A 26375-nucleotide genomic window follows, 5' to 3' on the forward strand; every position below is an offset into this window, starting at 1 on the left:
TGGGTGCAGTTTCAACAACACTCAAGAAGTTCAACACCATCCAGGACAAAGCAGCCCACTTGATTGGCACCTTCAACATTCACTCCCTCCACCACCGACACACAGTGGCAGCAGTGTGTACCATCTACAAGATCCACTGCAGCAACTCACCAAGGATCCTTAAACAGCACCCTCCAAACCCACGACTTCTACCACCTAGAAGGACAAGGGCAGCTGATGCATGGGAACACCACCACCTGCAAGTTCCCCTCCAAGCCATACACCCCCCTGACTTGGAACTAAATCACTGTTCCTTCACTGTCGCTGGGTCAAAATCCTGGAACTCCCCTCCTAACAACACTGTTGATGTACCTACACCCCAAGGAGAGCAGCGGATCAAGAAGGCAGCTCACCACCACCTTCTCGAGGGTAATTGGGGATGGGCAATAAATGCTGGCCTGGCCAGCAATGCCCACATCCACCGAACAAATAAAAAAAAGTTGCCACTTGTGGGAGAATCAAAAATGAGGAACCTTAAGTACAAGATACATAATATTTACAGCACAAAAACAGATCCCCATGTGTGTGTTTATGTTCCACGAGTCTCTTCCCACCCTTCACCTAACCTCATCAACATTCCTATTCCTTTCTTCCTGTGCTTATCTAGCTTTCTCCTGTAAATCTACTTTGCACCTTGTCCAATGCTTCTATATCCTTTCTACAATTTGGAGACCAGAACTATTCACACTACTCCCAAGGTGTGCTCTAACCAAGGTTCAATACAAGTTTAACATAATTTCTGCTTTCCAATTCTATCCCTCTAGAAATGAACCCCCAGTGCTTTATCTGCTTTTTATTTACTTAAATGGCTTTTTAACCTGCGACAATACTTTGTGATTTATCAGAACCCCCATTTAGACGCTTATTTACAAAAGCGTATGTGGCCTCCTTATTTTTCCTACCCAAAATGTTCCACCTCCCACTTATCTATATTGAAATTCATTTGACTAGTAAATGCCCATTCTGCAAGTTTACAGTCTTCCTGTATTTTGCCGCAGTCCTCCATTGTATTAACTATGCCCACCCACCCCCAAAAATTTGGTGTCATCTGCAAATTTTGAAATCATACTATATTAGTTACTAATAAATCCAAAAGCAAAATGAGAAATATTTTCACTGAGTGGTTAGAATGTGGAACATGCTACCACAGGAAGTGGTTGAAGAAAATAACTTCGATGCTTTCAAAAGGAAACTAGATGGGTAGATGAGAGAAATGGGAATAGGACTAAAAGGCTGAGATGAGTTGGATTGAATGGGAGCAGATCTGTGTGGAGTATAAACACCAGCACTGACACGTTGGGCTGAATGGCCTGTTTCTGTGCTGTATATTTTATGTAATTCTATATAAATGTCAACATAGAGTCCACAAATGGCACAACTTACTTAAGCAACCTAAGTTAGAACCTCTCACTTATCTTAATGTTGGCAGCTGCAGCTGAAGAGTCTTGCTCCACCAGAATTTTGCAATGATGTGTGAAGCAGTCCATTTTAATACCAAGAGAGAATTCCAGGTTTTGCCAACCAATGTATTACTGCAAATCGGGCCAGGCCCATCATAAAAGGTAAGCTGCACTGTATTGGTATGAGAAGAAAAAAGCTCCATTACTCATTCCACTGCATGGGGAGAGGGGGAAATGGAAAACGAAGCCATGCTCAGTACCGTGGTATGGAGAAACACACTGTTTCAAGTTCAATAGCATTCAGTCCTTATTCTGAGCAGAATGCAGTCTTTTGAAACAGTGGAGGTGCGGGCTTTGAGGAGAAATCAGAGGGAATTATTGCCTGGGCAACTTTCTAGCCGCCGCCAGCCACACAAAGCATTGGTGGGGGCCAGGGAGCAGGTCTGACCCAGCCCAGTTAGTTGCAGCAGTGTCAGGTCATGGTCAAACAGTCAGAGGTGACAATCATTGCAGAACAAAAAGGGACCATTGCTCAAAAATAATTTACAAAAAGTCATATTGACTGAGAGAAAGAACTTAGGTATGGTATTACTTTTTCCAAACATGTAACTGAATCAATATGCTGAACGTATATGGAACATATTTCAGACCATTTGTATTCCAACGCATTGACATTCCTTTAATTATTTTATTTGAATATCCAGTGTCACCCTTTATTTTATTTTGTATTGCAGGCCTTACTCTTGATTTTCATTGAGGTGATTTTTCCATAAGAAATGGTTTTGTTTGCCTGTTGAAAATAAATGACCTTGTTTGTAGTTTTAACCAAAGATAAATTGAAATGTTAAGAAAAATATAAGAACGGTTTTACTAGATCGGCCCTCCCCTATAGAAGAAAACAATGGCCAAGAATATTCAATTAATAAAAAAACAAGCACAAGCATCTCAACTTAAAGGATATTTTAATGGACAAGTTCAGTTTTCTGCTGCAGGTGAAAAAAAAACTTTTTCCCCACAAAATGCACTCTTTTATACAAATCTGCATTATAAAAATGTGAACAAATCATGCCTTTAAGGCCATTCTGGCAGAATCCATTATTAAAAGTTTATGATGCCAGGAAAACACATTTTAAAAAAAGATTTACAAGTGAATTATTGTAACAAAATATTCAGGTTAATAATTTTGTTGTAGAAAGTCTGATATTCAAAACCAAAATTTATTTTTTTCCCTAAACACTACCATCAACAATATTCCCTCAATATTTTTACACATATTGTGTACTTTTTACTCTTAAACATCTGTAAGTTACTTAGAATTTAGTTTGATGGGCAATTATTTATTTTTAATCATTACATGCATGATTATAACCACAAATGGAAGCAGACATAAGTTAAAGCAAAAGTACTTTGCAAGGCCAGAAACAAACTGTATAATCACAATACGGTAGTTAATGACTATATTGATGAAAATCTATACATATAATTTTATATTTTACTGCTTCCCAAGAGGATAAGTTTACTTGCACCTACAAATACATCTCCTTCATTCCTGGCCTTGCACAATATAAGTAAATAATACTTGATAAATAATAAATCAAGATGCAAATTTCAGAACTGTAATTTTCTACAGCCATGTCCACTTGCAATAGACACTAACTCACTGGAGAAAAAAAAAGCAAGTATTACTAATGGCAACACTGACCATTTATAGAACTATACATATATCATAATTTCATATAGCTGTACCAAGGATTAAGACCAACAAAATACATGAGTAAGTCGGTGGTATAAACATATTTGTACAAAAAGGAATGAGCACTGAAACAGTCTTCAAGAAGAGATTTACTGAGGCACTAGATCAAATCAGTGCCTAGCCCATCTCCAGGAGAAGGCCCTATCAAGGATAGCTTTGTAGAAAGCAGACTCTATATAAATGTATGATTCATAAAAGATGGAGCTAGGGAGAAAAAGGAAAAACAGACATACACACACACACGCACATATAAAAGCCTAATACATAAATGAAAGTTGAACAAAATAAACCCTCTTTCACAGGGCTAATAACATTTAACTGGTCCATGAAAATATTTTAACAAAATCAACAAAATTCTGCTTCAACAATTACAGTCGGATGAGAAAGAATAGTATAGGAGTACAAAAAAAACATGCACAAGTTTAAATGAAGAAATTTGTAAATCAAATATTTTACACAGGAAAAATAGAAGTAGTTTTCTTTCTCGACATCCAGGGGAGTTGCAATTGCCACCCTGCATCCAAAATTTGCCCTTAGCTGACATCTTCCAATACTTAGGGTCCTAGAAAGCTATTCCAATAACTAAACAGCTGTAGACATCAGATTTCTACAAAAACGTTCATCACAATTAAATGTCAACTACAAAGTGAGATCTATTCCACATGTAAATAAAACTTGGAATAAAATCATCCTCCTTAGAGAGAAGCTGAATCAAAATAGGATCATATTAAGCCTCTCTACATTCTTGCAGCTACTTACCAATGTATCTGGATCCACTTTTTTCAGATATATTCTTCGTAATTTGGGTACTGGTTAAAGAAATGGTACTAGTATATAGAGTGATTTTAAAATTGCGATTGTCATCCATTCTGAGAAGATGGGGAGTTGAGAAACTGATTTAACATTAGTACTCTTAGAATAATCAATGTGCTTACTACATTCTGACCATTAGATACAATCTGCCCAAGACTGTGGTCGAAAGCAAGCTTACTGAAACCTTTATTGTTTTTAAATGGAATTTTCTGTAAAGAGCTCTCGATAATTAATAGAAGTCTGTTGATTAAGATTGCACAATTAAAAACTAAAAAAGCATCACTGACTTAGTTTGGATAGCGTCAAACAAGCAATTTTGTTTAGAACAGGGATTATCCGAATAATGGCATTTTTAACAAACAGTGGTAAACCGTCGCAATACTCAATAAATGGCAGAAACTGAACAGCTCTTTTGCTACTTTGTTCAGTTAAAATGTTAGATCCAAATTTATGTAACAGGTTATAAATTGCAAGCTAGGAGTTGTTCACCCCCTCCCCTCCATACACTTCTAAATTTTTAATATTGTTTCTACTTCTTTGAAATAAATTGATAAGTGCTGAATCTGGACTGCTGCATGTTAAAGGTTATCAGTATTCATCTATGCTATTTGCCATAGCTGGCATTGTTGGACTGGAATCCTGGGAAGCGGTGGCTATGGCGACTATTCTGGGAGAGACTAGAACCTCTGCCACAGATGCCTCCATGTCTGGCGAGGCGCTCCCAACACTTTGGACAACAGCAGCACCTTTCTTGTTCTGATGAGTTTTAACATGTTTTGAAAGATGATCGCTCCGCATAAACCGCTTTGAGCACTCTGGGCAGGAAAACTTCTTTTCACCTGAAAGCAAAATAGATAAAAGGTGAATAACGTAACTGAGAAAACACTACTGCACTTGCAGGCTGTGTGTGTGAGAGCATGGTGGGGTGTAAGAATATGCAAGCATTCATATTTCAGCAATATACACTTCTTGATGTTTTACTTCTTAAATTTAGAAAAACATTTGGGTTTCTGTTTTCACTTTCAAAGTTTTATTAATGTTAACAATTATCATTTTGATTTTGCAGCAGACAGAGCAGCTCTACCTTGCCAAACTGGTTGATCCTAAGCTGTTCCATTATCTATAATCATGGCCATTGGTTTGTAGTGACTGAGGTAAGTCAAATTCCATTTTTATTACACTCAGGTCTGGGATTTTAGGGGTTACATTCTTCAATTCTATCAGTCTATAATTATTCCCATTGCTTTATGGGGACTTAAAAGTGAAATTCTATTTCAGGCATTTTGGGGAACGCATTTCATAATACTGACCATTTTTGATGACAAATTCAAATCAATGGCCTTGAGTAGGGGAAAGGCAAAACTGACTCACACACACGCCTGAGCACTTTTTTCACTATAAATTGTTTAGTAAGGTCTATTAAAATCCATTTCATAGACTGTCCAGATTGCACTACAAAATGCACTGCATAGTACTAAGCCATTGTCACATTTCAGGAGATTTTTCCACCACGTTTTCACAGAAAGGATTTTTAAAAAATTTGCTGCAAGCACTCAGCAGGTCCGGCAGCATATTTGGAGAACTTTTAATGATGGATTTCCCGAGGAATAATGCATTCAAACAAAGTTTTTTTTTTAAAAAGGCACCTAGATGAATGTGGTTAATATTCTAAATGACAGAATCTAAACCATACATAATTTGTTAGAGGGGAGAGGGGATTGAACGTATAACTAAAATTTTATTTCTAATTTCAGTGCGGTGGCACCTGTAAAAATTTAAATCTACCTGGAGGGCTTGAAGCCCTTTAAAAATGGCGCCGACACCTGTGCGGTAATGCCGGATAGCATTGCCTGGGATGGAGCGACTGCTTGCTTATGTCATCAGGGGTGGCCACTCCACCCCCTCCATTTAAATATCGCGGGGGCTCATCGAAGGCTACTCCGCGTTGGTGGACCGCCAACTTCAAAGCGCGCCGCCTCAATTTGCGGCACGCACGTAAAATTCAGCCCAGTGTTAAAAAGTCCACAAACAGTGGGAGGTTAGACAAAATGGTCGAGAGAGAGAGTGAGAACAACTGTCTTTTGGAAACCAGAAACCGGTGAGCACAGTTAGGTTTATTAAAGAGAAAGCTGTGAGAACTTCCACTGAGGTAAAGAGGCTAGAAATATTCGAAGATATTTATGATCTATTTTAGTTAAGTCAAGTAAAATGACCCACACATGTGGATCAATATGGTATGTTCTTTCATAGAGTCGCAGATAGAGTCATACAGCACAGAAACAGGCCCTTTGGCCCATCGTGTCCGTGCCGGCCATCAAGAACCTTTCTATTCTAATCCCATTTTCCAGCACTTGGCCCGCAGCCTTGTATGCTGTGGCATTTCAAGTGCTCATCTAAATACCTCTTAAATGTTGCGCGGGTTCCTGCCTCGGCCACCTTTTCAGGCAGTGTGTTCCAGATTCCAACCATCCTCCGGGTGAATTTTTTTCCCCTAAAATCCCCTCTAAACCTCCTGCCCCTTTCCTTAAATCTATGCCCCCAGTTCTTGACACCTCCGCTAAGGGAAAAAGTTTTTTCCTATCTACTCTATCTATGCCCTCTTAATTTTGTATACCTCAATCAAGTCCCCCCACCGCCCCCCAGCCTTCTCTGCTCTAAGGAAAACAACCCTAGCCTATCCAGTCTCTCCTCATAGCTGAAATGCTCCAGCTCAGGCAACATCCGTGAATCTCCTCTGCAGCCTCTCCAGTGCAATCACATCCTTCATATAGTGTGGGGATCAGAACTGTACACAGTACTCCAGCTGTGGCCTAACTAGCATTTTACTCAGTTCCATCATAACCTCCCTGCCCTTATATTCTATGCCTGGGCTAATAAAGGCAAGTATCCCATATGCCTTCCTAACCACCTTATCTACCTGGCAAAACAGCAGCAGGGTGGGTAGGCAATGGGCACAGCATCCCCCACATGATTTTATGCCCCCTCTTCACCTCCAAGCCCGCTCCCAGGGAAGTGTGTGTTAACTTCCAGCCAATGACTCGTATCAGGCCTTTTCTCACAAAATTGTTTGCTCAGCCCACCTTCAGAGAGATTGAAGAAGTACATGCGCGAAAGAAACAAATATCTGGCTTAGGTGACAAGGGGACACTACTGTTACATCAGTGACTCATGCTGTCATACAAGCTAATATAGGTAATGTGAGTTATCTCCTGCAAAATTAAGACACTCAGACTGCTTCCAGGAGTGACTGGTGCCACTGAGCCAAGCTGGTATCTACAGCACACCCAACTCTGTAACTACCACAAAAACAGAAAGTCCAAAGTTCAATTACAACCGATGCAAAGGTAGGAGTTGGGCAAGTGAGTACACACAGGATTGGGCTCCATCATGATGCATTTCACTGTAAAATAGTCTGCAGACCTCAGCATCTAGGTTTATACAAGAGTGACCACTTAAGTGGGATACGAGAGGACTGTCAGCATGACTGTACCTCAGCAAGTCACTACCTTCAGTATAGATGAGGAGAAATATGAAGGCTAAAATAAAACCCTTAGATCATTGTGTTTGATATTTGTTATTTTCTGATATTTCTCAGAGGGAATCTTTAGATTTTATTGTGCTGCTTAATGGCACTTTCGTTCCCAGAGTTTCTGTAGTTTACAGCTGGTTCTGCATTACAAACATGTGTATCAATGGAACATAAAAATCAAATAAAAGGAAAACATACAAGTTACATAAAGAAAAAGTGTTAGCCAAGGGAATCTCCAAAATGCCATTGGCGAGACCCTCAGGCAATGATATTTCTGAATGAGCTGTTAAAATTTAAGAAGTCCTGGCACACGGGAACAAGAATAGGACATTTAGCTCCCCTTGCTTGTTCCAACTTTCAAAGAGATCATGGCCCATATCCCTTAATACCTTTGGTTAACAAAAATCTATCAATATCAGATTTAAAATTTAAAATTAACTTAGCACCAATTGCCATTTGCAGCACAGGTTATCAAGCATGTATAAACCTTTGCGTGCAGAAGTGCTTCCTAACTTCTCTCCTGAAAGGTTTTACTCTAACTTTTGACTATGCCCCCTAGTCCAAGACTCCCCAAATCAGTGGAAATCATTTCTATCTACTGTATCTGTTACCCTCACTAGCTTGAAAACGTGGATCAAATCACCCCTTAACTTTCTAAATTCCAGGGAATGCAGCCCTAGTTTGTGTAATCTCTCCTCGTAATTTCACCCTTGGAATCCAGGTAACATTCTAGTAATTCTACGTGGCACTCCCTTCAAGGCCAATACATTCTTTCTAATGTTGGTGCCCAGAATCGCTTGCAGTACTCCAGGTGTGCTATAACCAGGGCTGTAGCATAACTTCTACCTTTTTGTATTCTAGACCTCTAGATATAAAGGCCAGCATTCCATTAGACCTTTTGATTATTTTCTGTACTGGGCCATGACATTTAGAACCGTAGAAAAGTTATGGCACAGAAGGAGGCCATTCAGCCATCGTGTCTGCATCGGCTGAAAAAACTAGCCGCCCAGTGTAATCCCACCTTCCAGCACCTGATCCATAGCCTTGCAGCTTACAGCACTTCAGATGCATGTCCAGGTATCTTTTAAAAGAGTTGAGGGTTTTTGCCTCCACCACCAATCCGAGCAGTGAATTCCAAATACCCACTACCCTCTGGGTGAAAAATATTTTCCTTTTCCTCTAATCCTTCTACCAATCACCTTAAATCTGTGCCCCCTGGTAATTGACATCTCCGCTAGGGGAAACAGGTCCTTCCTGTCTACTCTATCTGGGCCCCTCATAATTTTGTACACCTCAATTAAGTCACCCCCTCAGCCTCCTCTGTTCTAAGGAAAACAACCCTAGCTTGTCCAATCTTTCCTCAAAGCTGCAACTTTCAAGCCCTGGCAACATTCTTGTAAATCTTCTCTGTACTCGCTCCAGAGCAATAATGTCCTTCCTGTAATGTGGTGACCAGAACTGTACGCAATACCCCAGTTGTGGCCTAACAAGCATTTTATAAAGTTCCAGCATTACATCCCTGCTTTTGTATTCTGTACCACAGCCAATAAAGGAAAGCATTCCATTTCCCTTCTTCACCATTTTATCTACCTGTCCTGCCACCTTCAGGGACCCGTGGACATGCATTCCAAGGTCTCTCACTTCTTCTACCCCTTTCAATATTCTCCTGTTCATTGTGTATTCCCTTGCTTTGTTTGCCCTCCCCAAATTGCATTACCTCACACTTCTCCCGATTGAATTCCATTTGCCACTTTTCTGCCCGCTCAACCAAACCATTGATATTCTGGAGTCTACAGCTATCCTCTTCACTATCAACTAAATGGCCAATTTTTGTGTCATCAACAAATTTCCCAATCATGCCTCCCACAATTAAGTCCAAATCATTAATATATATTACAAACAGCAAGGGACACAACACTGAGCCCTGTGCAATGTCACTGGAAACTGCTTTCCATTCACAAAAACATCCATTGACACGACCCTTTGTTTCCTATCACGGAGCCAATTTTGGCTCCAACTTGCCACATTCCCCTGTATCCCATGGGCTTTCATTTTTCTGGCCAATCTGGCATGTGAGACCTTATCAAATGCCTTACTAAATTCCATGCAGACCACATCCACTGCACTACCCTCATCAATCCTTATTGTTACTTTCTCAAAAAATTCAAATCAAGTTAGTAAGACATTACCTTCCCTTAATAAATACATGCTGGCCATCCCTGATTAATCCGTGCCTAAGTGGCAGTTTATCCTGTCTCTCAGAATGGATTCTAATATTTTACCCACCACAGAGGTCAGACTGACCTGCCTATAATTAGTTGGCCTATCCCTTGCACACTTTTTAAACAATGGTACAATGTTTGCAGACCTCCAAAGCTCTGGTACCTTGCCTGTATCTAGTGATCTGTGTACCTAGACACCCCAAGTCTCTTTGGACCTCCATTATTTCTGGCTTTTCATCATTTAGAAAGTACCTTGTTCTATCTTTTTAGGTCTAAAATGGATTACCTCATATTTGCCTACAGTGAAATCTATTTGCCACAGTTTTACCCATTCACTTAATTGATCAATAGCTCTTTGTAATCTTGCGCTTCCTTCTACATTACTTACAATGCCACCTATCTTTGTGTCATCATCAAATTTGGATGTTTAGTTTAGTGATACAGCACTGAAACAGGCCCTTCAGCCCACCGAGTCTGTGCCGACCATCAACCACCCATTTATACTAATCCTACACTAATTCCATATTCCTACCACATCCCCACCTGTCCCTATATTTCCCTACCATCTACCTATACTAGGGGCAATTGCTAATGGCCAATTTACCTATCAACCTGCAAGTCTTTGGCATGTGGGAGGAAACCGGAACACCCGGAGGAAACCCACGCAGACACAGGGAGAACTTGCAAACTCCACACAGGCAGTACCCAGAATTGAACCCGGGTCGCTAGAGCCCCGGGTCGCTGGAGCTGTGAGGCTGCGGTGCTAACCACTGCGCCACTGTGTCGCCCCAATATGTGGATATGTGGCTTTCTATCCCATCATCCAAGTTGCTAATAAATACAGTGAATAGTTGAGACCCCAAATACTGATCCTTGCCGGACACCACTGGTCACATCCTGCCATTTAAGAGTACCTGCCCCATTATCCCTATACTCCATCTCCTGCTGCTCAACCAATTTCCTAACCAAGTCAATAATTTGCCATCAATTCCATGGGCTTCAACTTTAGCTAACAGTCTCTTATGAGGGACATTAACAAATGCCTTCTAGAAGTCCATATAAATAACATTCATTCGCTCCAGGCATAACCTGTTCTTTATAAATTCCATGCTGTGCCTCGGAGCAGCTGAAAACTTTCAAGGTGTTCAGTCACCCTAGTCTGGCACAGTGGCGCAGTGGTTAGCACCGCAGCCTCACAGCTCCACGGACCCGGGTTTGATTCCGGGTACTGCCTGTGTAGTTTGCAAGTTCTCCCTGTGTCTGCGTGGGTTTTCTCCGGGTGCTCCGGTTTCCTCCCACAAGACAAAAGACTTGCAGGTTGGTAGGTAAATTGGCCATTATAAATTGTCACTAGTATAGGTAGGTGGTAGGGAAATATAGGAACAGGTGGGGATGTTTGGTAGGAATATGGGATTAGTGTAGGATTAGTATAAATGGGTGGTTGATGTTCGGCACAGACTCGGTGGGCCGAAGGGCCTGTTTCAGTGCTGTATCTCTAATCTAATCTAATCTAATCTTAATTTTAGACTCCAGCAATTTCCCGACAACAGGGATGTCAGGCTAACAGGTCCATAATTCTCTTGTTTCCCCCTCTCACTTTTCTTAAATAGTGGAGTAACATGCAATTTTCCAATCTGAAAGAACAGTTCAGGAATCAAGAGAACTCTGGAAGATTATAGTTAAGGCACCTGCAATGTTCTCACCTACTTCCTTTAAAACCCTGGGATGGAAACTAATTGGGATCCTAGGGATTTGTCACTCTTAATGCCATCATTTTCTTCATTACTGTTATTCTGCTTATGTTTAATTTTGGTGAGTCATATCCCTGATTCAATATTAGTTCTCTTGGGATTTCTGGCATGCGAACCTCTTCCTCCACTGCAAATATTGGCGAAAAGTAATTATTCAACATGTCCTTATTTTCATTGCTATCACTATCAGTTTTCAAGGGACCCACATTGTTCCCGACCACCCTCTTTTTTCTAATTGTAAACAATTTCTATTTTAATTTTGATATCCCTTTCTTTTCATATTCCCTCTTTGTAGCTCTTACCCTTTGCCATTCCATTTCTCCAGTGTTACATTTTGCATTTTTGTGTGCTTTTTCTTTTAGTTTTATGTTGTTCTTAATTCTATGCAAAAAGTCCCTGCTGCCTGCTCACCTCTTGTATTATCCTCTTTTATCATCAAAATGATTCATCCTTAATCTCCAAGGCTGCTCTTTCTGTACTACCATTTTGCCCATCTTTCCTGTCAATCTTATAACCTGGTATATTTAGTTCCCAGACCCGACTTCTTGCAGTCATGTCTCAGTAGTGGCAACCACGTCAGACCCTCCAAGTTCAATATGCATCTGCATTCATTTAATTTCTTCCTTATACTCTGTGCATTTGTATGAAGAACGCTTATTTGGACCACACATCCTAACCTTCTGCTCTAATGTTTCACTTACGTGTTTCTTCTTTCTCTCGCATAGTTTAATTATTTTATATCTTTTACTTTTCCCTTTACCTGCAGTGCCTAAAGCACAATTTCTGACTGCTCCTCTTGACTCCTTCCTTTCATTTGTTTTCAATCTATTATTTATACCATTCCCCCACCACCCCCCCATTACCAGTTTAAAACCCTTTTAACAGCCCTATTTATCCTTTCCACAACGGCTCTGCTCCCAGCCTAGTTCAGGTGGAACCTGTCCCAACGATGCAGTTCCTTCCTGACACAGTACTGGTGCCAGTGTCCCATGAAATAGAACGCCTCTATCCCATACTACTCCATCAGCCACATATTCAACTTCTGAATCTGCTTATCCCGACTTATCCAGAAATTATAACCCTGTAGGTCCTGTTCCATAATTTAGCTCTTAGTTCCTGGTACTCTCCAACCAGGACCTGTTGCCTACTCTCCCCTATGTTGTTGGTCCCAACTTGGACCACAATTACTGTATCCACCCTCTCCCTCTCCAATATCCTTGCAAGCCAGTTCAAGGGGTCCCTCACCCTGACACCAGGTAGGCAAACAAAAACAAAATACTGTGGGTGCTGGAAATTTGAAATAAAAACAGAAAATGCTGGCTATACTCAGCAGGTCAAGTAGCATCTGTGGAAAAAGAAATGTTTCAGTTTGATGACCTTTCATTAGAACTGGGAAAGGTTAGAAATGCAATAGGTTTTAAGCATGTGAATTGGGGGAAGGTGGAAAAAGAACAAAAGGGAAGGTCTGTGATGGGGGGTGGGGAAGGGAAAGATGGGAGACATTAAATGACGAAAGAGTTGGTAGTTGAGGTCCCAAGGGAGTGGTAATGGGATAAGAAACAAAAGATGTGTCTAGCAGAGGTGTGAATGGTAGAATGATGAACAGCTGCCGTCCGAAAGAGAAAAACAAAAGAAAAATGAGAGTAAAACCAAAACCTGCAGAGCAAAAAGGAAACAAAACAGGGAAAGAGGTGAAACAGCGAGTTACTTCTTTCAAGTTAGGATACTGTATTCAGTGCTTGCAATGTGGTCTGCTCTACATTGGGGAAACCAAACGCAGTTTGGATGATCACTTTGTGGAAGACCTCCGTTCAGTCCACAAGCATGACCCCAAGTTTCTGATGGCATGTCATTTTAATTTTCCACCTTGCTCTCACGTTGACTTCTTTGTTCTCGGCCTCCTGCAGTGTTCCAATGAAGCTCTTCCACCCTTTCACTTCATCCCTTTTGTTCTTTTTCCAGCCTCTTCCCTTTGATTTGCTTAAAACAGATTAATATTTCTAACTTTTCCTAGTTTTGATGAAAGGTCATCGATCAGAAACATTGGGCTGGGGGGCCAGTAAAATACTGCGGGGAGAGGCCCGCCTTGACACGCGAGGTCAAGAAGGGCCCGCGCATATTACCTGCGGCAGAGGGACCTCAGTGCGACTCCCCCCGCCGCATGGTGGTGGGCCCTTCATCTAAATATTCAAATAAACATAAATTACATGCTAATAAACTTACCTGCAGGTGGCCGACATCCCACGCCGATTTTACCAAATCCGAACGCAGCTTGCGCGCCTTTGGAACTCCATATGGAATTCCGGGTGAGAACCTGGTGGGGAGGAATAAAATTTTCCAGGACGGAAGGGGTGGAGGAGTGGCAAAATCAATTATTATTGGTTTTGTGAATGGTGGGAAGGGGTTGAAGGGCAAATGATTGAAGGATGGAGGGGAAAGTTTGGGTAGGGAATAAAGTGTTTTTTGTCAATGAGAGCCAATTAAAAGACCATTGGGGGGGGTTGGGGAAGGACCTCCATATCTTTATTATGTGTTGACAGAACCTTCCTTACTATTGTCCCTTTAAAATTTAAAAGGCTTATAAGGGTTTAAAGCCTTTCAAAAATGGCACCGGCGCCTGTGTGGTGGCAACAGACGCTGTTGCCGGGGACGCAGCGGTCACCCCTTATGTCATCAGGGCAGCTGCTCCACCCCCTCTATTTAAGTGAGACCCCGCATGTAATATTGCAGGGCCTCAGGGATAGCACATCCGCATGGGATGCACACCATTCTTAGAGTGCACCGTCGCGAATTGTGGCACACTCATAAAATTCAGCCCATTAACTCTGTTTCTCTCTCTACAGATGTTGCCTGACCTGCTGCAGTATTTTGCTTTTGTATTATTGTTTAATTCATTGCCACTTCTCTTCTAGGAATTGCCAAATTTAAAGTGCTGCACTTCTCGCTGACGGGATTTCCATTTGTCTCCTCTTTCTTGTTCACCTTCATTGCTTTCTATTTCCCTTCTCATGTTTGATCAGGTATCTACTGTTACGACCAGGTGAGAAAGAGGTCTAGGGTTCCCTTTCAGCCTTCACCTGGTCTTACAGTAACAGTGTTTAGTTTTAAACACACTGTGTTTTAGCTCTCCCTTGTTCACAGCTTTCCAATTATAAGGCAAAGAAACTAACACAAACAGGCTTTCTTAGGTTTAAAGAAGAAAAGTTGAAATTTATTAAACTTAAACTCTAATTCGGTTAACGCCTATGGATACAGGACACGCACATGCAAATAGAGACAGAAAAGAAGAAAAATGAAGTGGAAAGGTTTGAAGCAATATCTGAAGAGTTGTTACGGCTCTTCAAGCTCATTGCAGAAGGTAGATTGTAGACAGATCTCGCTTTTTGCTAAGTATTCTTCTTAAACCTTGTTCGCTGTAGGAGATTTTTCTCTCTTGTGTTTCATGTGTTTTCAGTGGATTCAGAGGCTTGTGAGAAACAGATGGGAGCAGACAGGAGAGATCTTCTCAGTCCAGGAGCAAACAGCTTTCTGTCCAAACTGTTTGTACACATTTAAAAAAAAAACTCAGGTTGCCCAGTATGTTAGTCATGTGACTAGCTGGTTTGGCCATGTCCATTTGTGTATTCGGCCATCTTAGCAGTCAATCTGGAAGGCAAGCTCCCCCCACCTTCAACATCTGGTGATCAAAAGTCCATTATGGATTGAATGTCAGGAATAGCTGCTTTGCCCTTCCAAACACTGTCTGTTAATATGTAAATGTTCTTTCCAGCCACAGCTGATCTGTCCAATAAGTCCTCTCTTAACTCCATTAACAGTTTAAAATCAATGTTCATGACAAAAATCAACGTGCCCCGTTCTTGGCAGGTGGGGGCCTAACATAACACTACCAAAGCTCACTTTCTCAGCCACATTTTCTTCTTCGGCAACTGTCTCTGGCTCAAACTTGTTCCACGTGGATTCCAACTAAAATTCCACCCTTCATGATTCGGATCCATCCATGATCAGATATCGCCTAGATATTCAGTGTTCCTTGAACAGCTGTTCTCGTCGCATCCTGAGATCCACACTCAAGATCATGTGCCCCCACATGCACACTCTTGACCACTCTATCTTAAGCAGTGGAGACTCTCTCTATATCAAAACTGTCCTGGTCTGCAGTTCCATTTCATCCTTTGTCTCATCTAGCACTTCAACAAAAAGCTTTTTTTCTTCCTTTCAGGTGGAAAGGATCATAAACTTCAACAACTCATGGGTACCAATGCCCCTCTGGATCTTTCTTCCTCTTCACTTCCCTCTGACCCCATCCCTTCTTTCAATCTTGCTCTTCGTTGTGTATACACGATATCCTCCAACCTCCCCTCTCTGAATGATCTATCCTGGCAAAGACCTCAGATTCATTCCCTTACGACGTCAGCTCAATGAATTTTGAGCTCGGCACAAAGCTGAGCTATTCTTCTATTGTCTCTGCGCCCATTTCTTTGGCCAGGAGTCCTTCCTTTGAACAGCAACACTTTTACCCATCTCCAATATTCTCCCTCCACCTGGAGCCCTCCCTTGGGCCTCTTACCCTCACTTGATTGTTTAATTGAGAACTGTTGGCGCGGCATCGGATAGGATCAGTTTCTGCGGATCCTAGTTCCCCATCTCACCCAATTCCCCTTACTCTGCAAACTAATCAGTCGCACCAGCCCCATTCTGAACCTGAACCTCTCTCCAAGGTGTGACCGAGGTCTGGAGCAAACTGTCCAGATACTGCTCCTCCTCCCTTATGTGTCTGAGTGTCTCCAGATCACATTCCAGCTCAATGGCTGTGAGCGGGAGAGATTAGAGGCAGAAACATCTACTACAGAGGTGTTCATTCTCAACAGTCTTACTGACCACAAACTCCCACATACTGCAGTCCAGACACACAACCTGCTCTGCCATAGCTTAGTCTAGATTATTTGTATCTATGTTTAAGTTTCTTGTATTTTTTTTTTCTTTTTCTACAAGCTAGCTTGCACTGAGCACTAAAACACTGAACAAGAATTTTAAATATTTACGGCCTCAAGCTTACTCAAACCACAAGTATTGTAGACAAAAGCAGCAGCATCTTCTTCTTCCTCTGCAATGAATTTTCACTTTCACCAAGTTCCCAACATTTACACCAAGGCTGTCCAACATATGGGACGGCGCAGTGGTTAGCACTGCAGCCTCACAGCTCCAGCGACTCGGGTTCGGTTCTGGGTACAGCCTTTGCGGAGTTTGCAAGTTCTCCCTGTGACTGCGTGGGTTTCCTCCAGGTGCTCTGGTTTCCTCCCATAGCCAAAGACTTGCGGGTTGACAGGTAAATTGGCCATTGTAAATTGCCCCTAGTGTAGGTAGGTGGTAGGAGAATTGAGGGAAAGTGGGGATCTGAGAGGGAAATGGGATTAATGTAGGATTAGTATAAATGGGTGGTTGGTGGTCGGCACAAACTTGGTGGGCTCAAGGGCCTGTTTCAGTGCTGTAGCTCTCTATGACTCTATATGGCCTGCGGGCCAGAATCCTGCCCACCAACCTGCCCATGGCTCTGTGTCAGGTCGAGTGGGTAGGCGGGCCCTGCATCTGATGGGCAGGAAACCCCAGTCTGCGAATGGTGACTCACTGTGACTGACAAGGGCTGCCTGGACGGGGTTAATGCTGATTGATGGAATGTGGCGCAGGCACCCTGGGATTGGCCACCCCTGCTGCTTTCACATGGTTTAGTAACTGTCCTGTATCCTGCACATTGGGCAGGTTCCTGCCTCCACTCTCCCCAACTTAAATAAAACAGGCCTGGTAAGTAACCTGTTGTGGGTAGCAGGGAACACAGAGCATGTAGTGGAGGGAGGGAGGGAGGGAGGGAAGAGAAAAACAGGTTACTGAATACTTAGGGAATTCCCACTCTCACTGAATTCCCAACTTTTACACCTTATTTATGCTGCATCCCTTTGACGACAACTTTGTGTGCCCATTCACACATTGCTGTGCCCTACCATACAAAATAATAAAATGTTTTACAAAAACAAAAAATGCTGGAATCACTCAGCAGGTCTGGCAGCATCTGTGGAAAGAGAAGCAGAGTTAACGTTTCGGGTCAGTGACCCTTCATCGGAACTGACAAATATTAGAAAAGTCACAGATTATAAGCAAGTGAGGTGGGGGTGGGGCAAGAGATAACAAAGGAGAAGGTGCAGATTGGACCAGGCCACATAGCTGACCAAAAGGTCACGGAGCAAAGGCAAACAATATGTTAATGGTGTGTTGAAAGACAAAGCATTAGTACAGATTAGGTGTGAATACACTGAATATTGAACAGCAGCAAGTGCAAACCTGAAAAAAAAACTGAAAAAAAACAGTGGGTAAGCAAACTGAACAAACTAAGATGAAATGAAATAAATGCAAAAAAAGATTGTAAAAAATGTAAAAAAGAATGTAAAAAAAGAAAAAATAACTAAAAATGAAAGCAAAATGGGGGGCTGTCATGCTCTAAAATTATTGAACTCAATGTTCAGTCCGGCAGGCTGTAGTGTGCCTAATCGGTAGATGAGATGCTGTTCCTCGAGCTTGCGTTAATGTTCACTGGAACACTGCAGCAATCCCAGGACAGAGATGTGAGCATGAGAGCAGGGGGGAGTGTTGAAGTGGCAAGCAACCGGAAGCTCAGGGTCCTGCTTGCGGACTGAGTGGAGATGTTCCGCAAAGCGGTCACCCAGTCTGCGCTTGGTCTCCCCAATGTAGAGGAGACCACACTGTGAGCAGCGAATACAGTATACTACATTGAAAGAAGTACAAGTAAATCGCTGCTTCACCTGAAAGGAGTGTTTGGGGCCTGGGATAGTGAGGAGAGAGGAGGTAAATGGGCAGGTATTACACCTCCTGCGATTGCAGGGGAAGGTGCCCTGGGACGGGGACGAGGTGGTGGGGGTAATGGAGGAGTGGACCAGGGTGTCGCGGAGGGAACGATCCCTTCGGAATGCTGACAGGGGAAGGGAGGGGAAGATGCGACTGGTAGTGGCATCACGCTGGAGGTGGCGAAAATGGCGGAGGATGATCCTTTGGATATGGAGGCTGGTGGGATGAAAAGTGAGGACAAGGGGAACCCTGTCACGGTTCTGGGAGGGAGGGGAAGGGGTGAGGGTAGAGGTGCGGGACATGGGCCGGACACGGTTGAGGGCCCTGTCAACCACAGTCGGGGGAAATCCTCGGTTGAGGAAAAAGGAGGTCATATCAGAAGCACCGTCATGAAAGGTAGCATCATCAGAGCAGATGCGTCGGAGACGGAGAAACTGGGAGAATGGAATGGAGTCCTTAAAGGAGGTAGGGTGTGAAGAAGTGTAGTCGAGGTAGCTGTGGGAGTCGGTGGGCTTATAATGGATATTAGTAGACAATCTATCCCCAGAGATGGAGACAGAGAAGTTGAGGAAGGGAAGGGAAGTGTCAGAGATGGACCATGTAAAGGTGAGAGAAGGGTGGAAATTGGAAGCAAAGTTGATAAAGTTTTCCAGTTCGGGGCGGGAGCAGGAAACGGCACCGATACAGTCATCAATGTACCGGAAAAAGAGTTGGGGGAGGGGGCCTGAGTAGGACTGGAACAAAGAATGCTTGACATATCCCACAAAAAGACAGGCATAACTAGGACCCATGCAGGTACCCATAGCGACACCTTTTACTTGAAGGAAGTGCGTGGAGTTGAAGGAGAAGTTGTTCAATGAGAGAACAAGTTCAGCCAGGCGGAGGAGGGTGGTGGTGGATGGGAACTGGTTGGGCCTCTGTTCCAGGAAGAAGCGGAGAGCCCTCAAACCATCCTGGTGGGGGATGGAGGTGTAGAGCGATTGGACGTCCATAGTGAAGAGGCGGCGGTTGGGACCAGGAAACTGGAAATTGTCAAAATGACGTAGGGCGTCAGAAGAGTCACGGATGTAGGTGGGAAGAGACTGGACCAGCGGAGAAAAGATAGAGTCTAGATAGGAAGAAATGAGTTCAGTGGGGCAGGAGCAGGCTGACACAATGGGTCTGCCGGGGTTGTGGGACTATGAGGTTGGAAGCCGTAGAGGGAAGATCTCCAGAGGAGATGAGGTCAGTGACAGTCCTTTGGACGGTGGCTTGATGTTCGGTGGTGGGATCATGGTCCAGAGGGAGGTAGGAAGAGGTGTCTGTGAGTTGGCGTTGAGCTTCTGCAAGGTAGTGTTTTCCCCAGTTACTAAACAATTAGCATATGAGAAGAATATTTAATGAGCACTGACTGCCAATACACTCACCAAATCCCTTTAGTAACTATTACCCTTCCATGTAAAACCCAAAACACTTTTTTCAAAGTTTGCAAACTTAACTAACACTTAATTAGGGTTATGTCAATCAATTAATGGATTGCATTTCAGACAATAAGATAAATGGCAATATACTGTATTTAACAGTCACCAACTGCCCTATAGGAGGAAAGTACCACTGTGCAAAAATCTGATGAAAGTCACAGACCTGAAAAGTTAACTCTGCTTCACCCTCCACAGAAGCTGCTAGACCTGCTGAGTATTTCCAGTACTTCGTTTTTATTTCAGATTTCCAGCATTCGCAGTATTTTTCTTTTATTATACTGTGCATAATTGGTTTTGCTACGCAGATCAGTGTTGGAGGCCAATCATCTCAGTCCCAGGACATTACCACATCACTGCAGGAGTGTTGGGGCCTCAATTATTCATTAACGACTTGGATGATGGCATAGTAAGTCATATATCCAAATTTGCTGATGATACAAAGTTAGGCGGCATTGTAGACAGTCTAGATGATAGCATAAAATTGCAGAGAGATATTGACAGATTAGGCAGGTGGGCAAAACTGTGACAGATGGATTTCAATGTGGGCAAGTGTGAGATTATCCATTTTGGACCAAAAAAGGATAGAGCAGGGTACTTTCTAAATGGGAAGAGGTTAAGTGCAGTGGATATCCAAAGAGACTTGGGGGGTTCAGGTGCATAGATCTTTAAAATGCCACGAGCAAGTGCAGAAAATAATCAAAAAGGCTAATGGAATGCTAGCCTTTATATCTAGAGGATTGGAGTATAAAGACACAGAGGTTATGCTGCAGCTGTACAAAACTCTGGTTAGACCCCACTTGGAGTACTGTGAGCAGTTCTGGGCACCACACCTTAGGAAGGATATATTGGCCTTGGAGGGAGTGCAACATAGGTTTACAAGAATGATACCTGGCCTACAGGAGTTAAGTTACGAGGAGAGATTACACAAATTAGGCCTGTTTTCACTAGAATTTAGAAGGTTAAGGGGTGATCTGATCAAAGTCTTTAAGATATTAACAGGAAAAGACAGGCTAGATAAAGATAAACTATTTCCACTGGTTGGAGATTCTAAAACTAGGGGGCATCGTCTAAAAATTAGGACCAGACCGCTCAGGAGAGATGTTAGGAAGCACTTCTTCACGCAAAGGGTGGTAGAGGTTTGGAACTCTCTCCCACAGTGGCACAGTGGTTAGCACTGCAGCCTCACAGCTCCAGCGACCTGGGTTCGATTCTGAGTACTGCCTGTGCGGAGTTTGCAAGTTCTCCCTGTGTCTGCGTGGGTTTTCGCCGGGTGCTCCGGTTCCCTCCCAGTCAAAGACTTGCAGGTTGAGAGGTAAATTGGCCATTATAAATTGCCCCTAGTATAGGTAGGTGGTAGGGGAATTGTGGGGATGTGGTAGGAATATGGGATTAATGTAGGATTAGTATAAATGGGTGGTTGATGGTCGGCACAGACATGGTGTGCCGAAGGGCTTGTTTCAGTGCTGTATCTCAGTGCTGTATCTCTAAATAAATAAAATAAATAAAAATAAAAAAAGCAAACAGCAGTTGAAGCTAGAACAGTTGTTAATTTTAAATCTGAGATAGATAGATTTTTGTTAAGCAACGATATTAAGGGATATGGGCCAAAGGCAGGTATATGGAGTTCGGCCGCGGATCAGCCATGATCTCATTGAATGGCGGGTCAGGCTCGAGGGGGCTGAATGGCCTACTCCTGTTCTGATCTTCCTATGTTCCTCAGAGCAGTGTCTGAGGCACAACCATCTTCAGCTTCTTCCTCAATAATCTTCCCTCTGTCTTGAGGTTCGAAGTGGGGATGTTCCCTGATGATTGTACGATGTTCAGTACCATTCACAACTCCTTTCACAGCGTCTTCCAAACCTGCAAACTCTACCACCGAGAAGGACAAGGGCAGCAGACACATGGGAACACCACCAGCTCCAAGATCCCTTCCAAGTCACACACCATCCTGACTTTGAACTATTTTGCCGTTCCTTCACTGTCGCTGGATTAACATTCCGGAAATCCCTTCCTAACAGCACTGTGGGCATACCCGCACCAGATGGATTGCAGTGGTTGAACAACGCAGCTCACCATCACCTTTGCAGAGAAATGCTGGCCTTGCCAGTGATATTCACATCCCATGAAAGAATAAATAAAAAAACCATCTATTCTTTGGGCTGGATTTTACGTAGGTGGTCGGGCTGAAAGCAGGGGCGGGGGTGGGGCGACCCCGCTGAGCGGGCAGCGGGACCCAGGGCTGCATTTTGCCTGCAGCAGCCAATTAGGTGACTGCTGCTGGGGCTGCCATCCCTATCAAGGATAGCGGCTCACCCCGACAAGCTGCTCACCCAACCAGCGGGCAGGCAGGTCAGCAGCGCCACCACTAGCGGTGGCCACTGCTGGGGCTGTGCCTGGAGGATGAGGGTGCATCGATGGCTGTGCACCCTCAATGTCAGCAAAATGAGGTCTGGGGGTGCTGGGGCTAGTCAACGAAGCCCTGGTTTTTTTGGGAGGGATGGGGGTGGAGGGGGTGTGGGGGGAGGGGGAAGGGCGGTAGGAATGATTGCTGAGAGCAGGTGGCACCGTTACCCTGGGAGTGACCAATGCCAATCGGGGTGGGGTGGCCTTCATGGGCCAAGAGTTCCCAAAAGGGAGGCTCCCCACTCCTATTCAGAGCCCGCTGGGAGGTGATGCGGCGATGGGCCTCTAGCCGCTGGTAACATGACAGCGGAGGCAGGAAGAGGCCTTTAATTGGACAGAAATGGCTCAACTGTGCTCTGGGTGGGCGGGCCATCTGCCACCTTTTCCGCCACTGATAAAATGGCATGACAGCAGGACGACAATGGGCACACCACCCGATGCTTTCCCATGCCATTTTGCCTGCCTTCCTACTTCCCAGCCCATTGCCAAAGAGCTGGTAAAATCCAGCACTACCTGCTCGCTTTTGTTGTATGCAACAGTAGACAGATTCAGAGAGACTTTAGAAAAGTACTGTGCAAGGCAGGAAACACATAGTTGACTACTTAACTAACCACTTTTAATGTGATCTGATGTATACAGAAGTTCAATCATTTCAATGAAGTCAATTCCAAAGGCAATTGATTGCTACAGCCCCACCCTGACAAACAGCATACAATCAGTTGGTTCTCTGGCAACCTGCAGCAAATCATTTTTCAGTGTGTGTGAAGTCTTTCACCAGATCATCTAATTTAATTAACCTTTTGGTTTAATATTTATGTCTGATTACTGGATAACAGACAAAAACTATAATCCAATCATATAAAGATTAATTCCAAATCCCAAGACAACCAAATCCTATCTGCGGTCAGATTGCACTTTACTACTATTTGGAGGCACGTTTAACTTAGTTGCTATAGAGAGTCATTATCAACATGTCTGTCAGCCAGCTCCAGCTAATATAAATATTACTGCATTTAGTATACAGTGCCCTGAAAACACATTAATAATTTACCAAGCTTCATCCTATCAGATGCAACAAAGCACTGTGTCTGGGCAAAATGCCACAGGCAATGAATCAAACTAGTGCTGTACAACACCAAAGTTACTAACGTATGTCAGCATAATCAAATCAAAATGCAACTCAGACCCACCTCTCATTCACTATTGTAAAAAGGCAAAACAAATGCACAAAATGAAACAAAGAATAAATATTGCTCTTAACCTGGATTATAAATAATAAATAGTCCACACAGGAACGCAGATCAATCAGACAAATTCAAACTGAATGTTTAATCTTTTAACAACCTTCAGGCTACTTTCAACAGAATATTCCATTTGTTTAATAATCTCAACTTTTTTTTTTAAGCTGCATTGGGATACTTTAGCCCAGATTTTCCTGTCACAATAATGGCGAGGCTAATGGCGATTGTTGTTATTTGTGCACAAATGGTACAGCAATTTCGGGCAAGGACCAGATGCATGGTTAAACTCAAATATCCATAAATTGCTGTCCCAGTTGCACCTATCTGTCCTACTGACCACTGAAATTTTCTGTTCTTACATGGTAGATAACAACAACCTGTACTCATATAGCACTTAATAACGTCCCAAGGTGCTTCACAGAAGCATTATTAAACAAAATTTGACACTGACCCACATAGGAGCTATGAGGGCAGGTGACCAAAAGGTCAATCAAATAGGTAGGTTTTAAGGTGGGTCTTAAGGGAGGAAAGAGAGGCAGAGGGGTTTATGGAGGGAATTCCAGTGCAAAGGGCCTTGGCAGTTGATGGCACGGCTGCCAGTGGTGGAGCAATTAAAATCGGGGGTGTTCAGAAGGCCAGAATTGGAGGAGTACAGATATCTTGCAAGGTTGTCCAGCTAGAGGCAGTTATGGAGATAGGGATAGTCGAGGCCACGGAGGGATTTGAAAACAAGGACGAGAATTTTAAAATTGAGACGTTCTTGCTTGAACGTGGGGTGTAGAGTCAATGCATTTTCCAAGTTTCTTGCTTCTTTTCCTGCAGGCGGTGACACACAGTTACACAGGTGCTGTCAGGCCTGCATATGCAACCATCCTTCATGTGTAAACTAATTGGGAAGGAGGAGACAATACAGCTGAGACCAATTGCTTTCTCAGCCAATATCCACAGGGGTCACTTTCAGCCAATCACGAGAGGGAATCCTGGCCAAATTTTCAACTGCCAAGTCCAGAAAACCAGCAGTTCATGAAAAAAAGACTTGCATTTCTATAGCAACGTGCACAACATGTGGCACGGTGGCGCAATGGTTAGCACCACAGCCTCACAGCTCCAGCAACCCGGGTTCAATTCTGGGTACTGCCTGTGTGGAGTTTGCAAGTTCTCCCTGTGTCTGCGTGGGTTTCCTCCGGGTGCTCCAGTTTCCTCCCACATGCCAAAAACTTGTAGGTTGATAGGTAAATTGGCCATTAACAATTGCCCCTAGTATAGGTAGGTGGTAGGGAAATATAGGGACAGGTGGGGATGTGGTAGGAATATGGAATTAGTGTAGGATTAGTATAAATGGGTGGTTGATGGTCGGCACAGACTCGGTGGGCCGAAGGGCCTGTTTCAGTGCTGTATCTCTGAACTAAACTAAACATGGAGCCAAATGTAGGTCAGCAAGCAAAGAGGTGATGGGTGAACAGGATTTGGTGCGAGTTAGGAGACAGGCAACAAGAGTTGCAATGAGCTCAAATGTACAAAAGGTACATAAGAACATAAGAAACAGGAGGAGTAGGCTATTCAGCCCCTCAAGCCTGCCCCACCATTCAATAAGATCATCGCTGATCTGACCCAGGCCTCAACCCCTCTTTTGGGCCTGCTCCGCATAGCCCTCAACTCCCCGAGATTTCAAAAATCTATCTACCTCCTCCTTAATTATATTTGGTGACCTAGCTTCCACAACTCTCTGAGGTAGAGAATTCCAGAGATTCACCACCCTCTGAGAGAAGAAATTTCTTTGCATCTCAGTTTTAAATGTGTGCCCCCTTATTCTGTAACTATGTCCCCTCGTTCGAAATTCCCCCACCAGTGGAAACATATGGTCAACATCTACCCTGTCAAACCCCCTTAGAATCTTATATGTTTCAATAAGATCACCTCTTATTCTTCTAATCTCCAATGAATAAAGGCCTAACCTGTTTAGCCGTTCTTGATAAGACAACCCCTTCATCCCAGGAATCAGCCTAGTGAACCTTTTCTGAACTGCCTCCAATGCTAGTATATCCTTCCTTAAATACGGGGACCAAAACTGTACGCAGTACTCCAGGTGTAACGTCACCCACACCCTGTACAGCTGTAACAAGACTTCCCTACTTTTAAACTCTAACCCCCTAGCAATAAAGGCCAAAATTCCATTTGCCTTCCTAATTACTTGCTGCACCTGCATGCTAACTTTTTGTGTTTCATGCACAAGAACACCCAGATCCCTCTGTATTGCAGTATTTTGTGATCTTTCTCCATCTAAATAATAATCTGCCTTTTTATTCTTCCTACCAAAGTGGATGACCTCACACTTTCCCACATTAAACTCCATCTGCCAAGTTTTTGCCCACTCACTTAAGCTATCTATATCCCTTTGCAGATTCTTTGTGACCTCATCACAACATGCCTTCCCACCTATTTTTGTATAGTCAGCAAATTTGGATGCACTACACTCTGTCCTTTCCTCTAAGTCATTAATATAGATAGTAAATAGTTGAGGCCCTAGGACTGATCCTTGTGGCACCCCATTAGTTACGGCTTTCCAACCTGAAAAAGACCCATTAATCCTGACTTTCTGCCTTCTGTGCGTTAGCCAATCCTCAATCCATGCTAACACATTACCCCAAGACCCTGAACTCTTATTTTGCAAATAACCTTCTATGTGGCACCTTATCGAACGCCTTCTGAAAATCCAAATACACTACATCTACCGGTTCCATTTTGCATGTTATATCCTCAAAGAACTCTAACAAATTTGTCAAACATGATTTCCCTTTCATATAACCATGTTGACTCTGTTTGATTGCATTATGTTTTTCTAAATGTCCTGCTATTTCTTCCTTAATAATGGACTCTAGCATTTTCCCAATGACAGATGTTAAGCTAAC

General features: G+C 43.2%; 1 protein-coding gene across 2 annotated transcripts in view; it reads right to left on the reverse strand.

The window, feature by feature from the left end:
* Positions 1 to 2384: 2384 nt before the first annotated feature.
* sp4 (sp4 transcription factor) overlaps positions 2385 to 26375 on the reverse strand; it is a 108483-nt gene continuing 84492 nt past the window's right edge. For both annotated transcript variants that reach the window (XM_068008935.1, XM_068008943.1), the window contains exon 6: positions 2385 to 4844. In XM_068008935.1, the coding sequence (XP_067865036.1) occupies positions 4594 to 4844 (251 nt within the window). In that variant the 3' untranslated portion in view covers positions 2385 to 4593. The remainder of the gene's footprint in view (positions 4845 to 26375) is intronic.

This window comes from Heterodontus francisci, chromosome 2, assembly GCF_036365525.1.
Source record: "Heterodontus francisci isolate sHetFra1 chromosome 2, sHetFra1.hap1, whole genome shotgun sequence".
In the NCBI taxonomy this organism is placed as follows: domain Eukaryota; kingdom Metazoa; phylum Chordata; class Chondrichthyes; order Heterodontiformes; family Heterodontidae; genus Heterodontus; species Heterodontus francisci.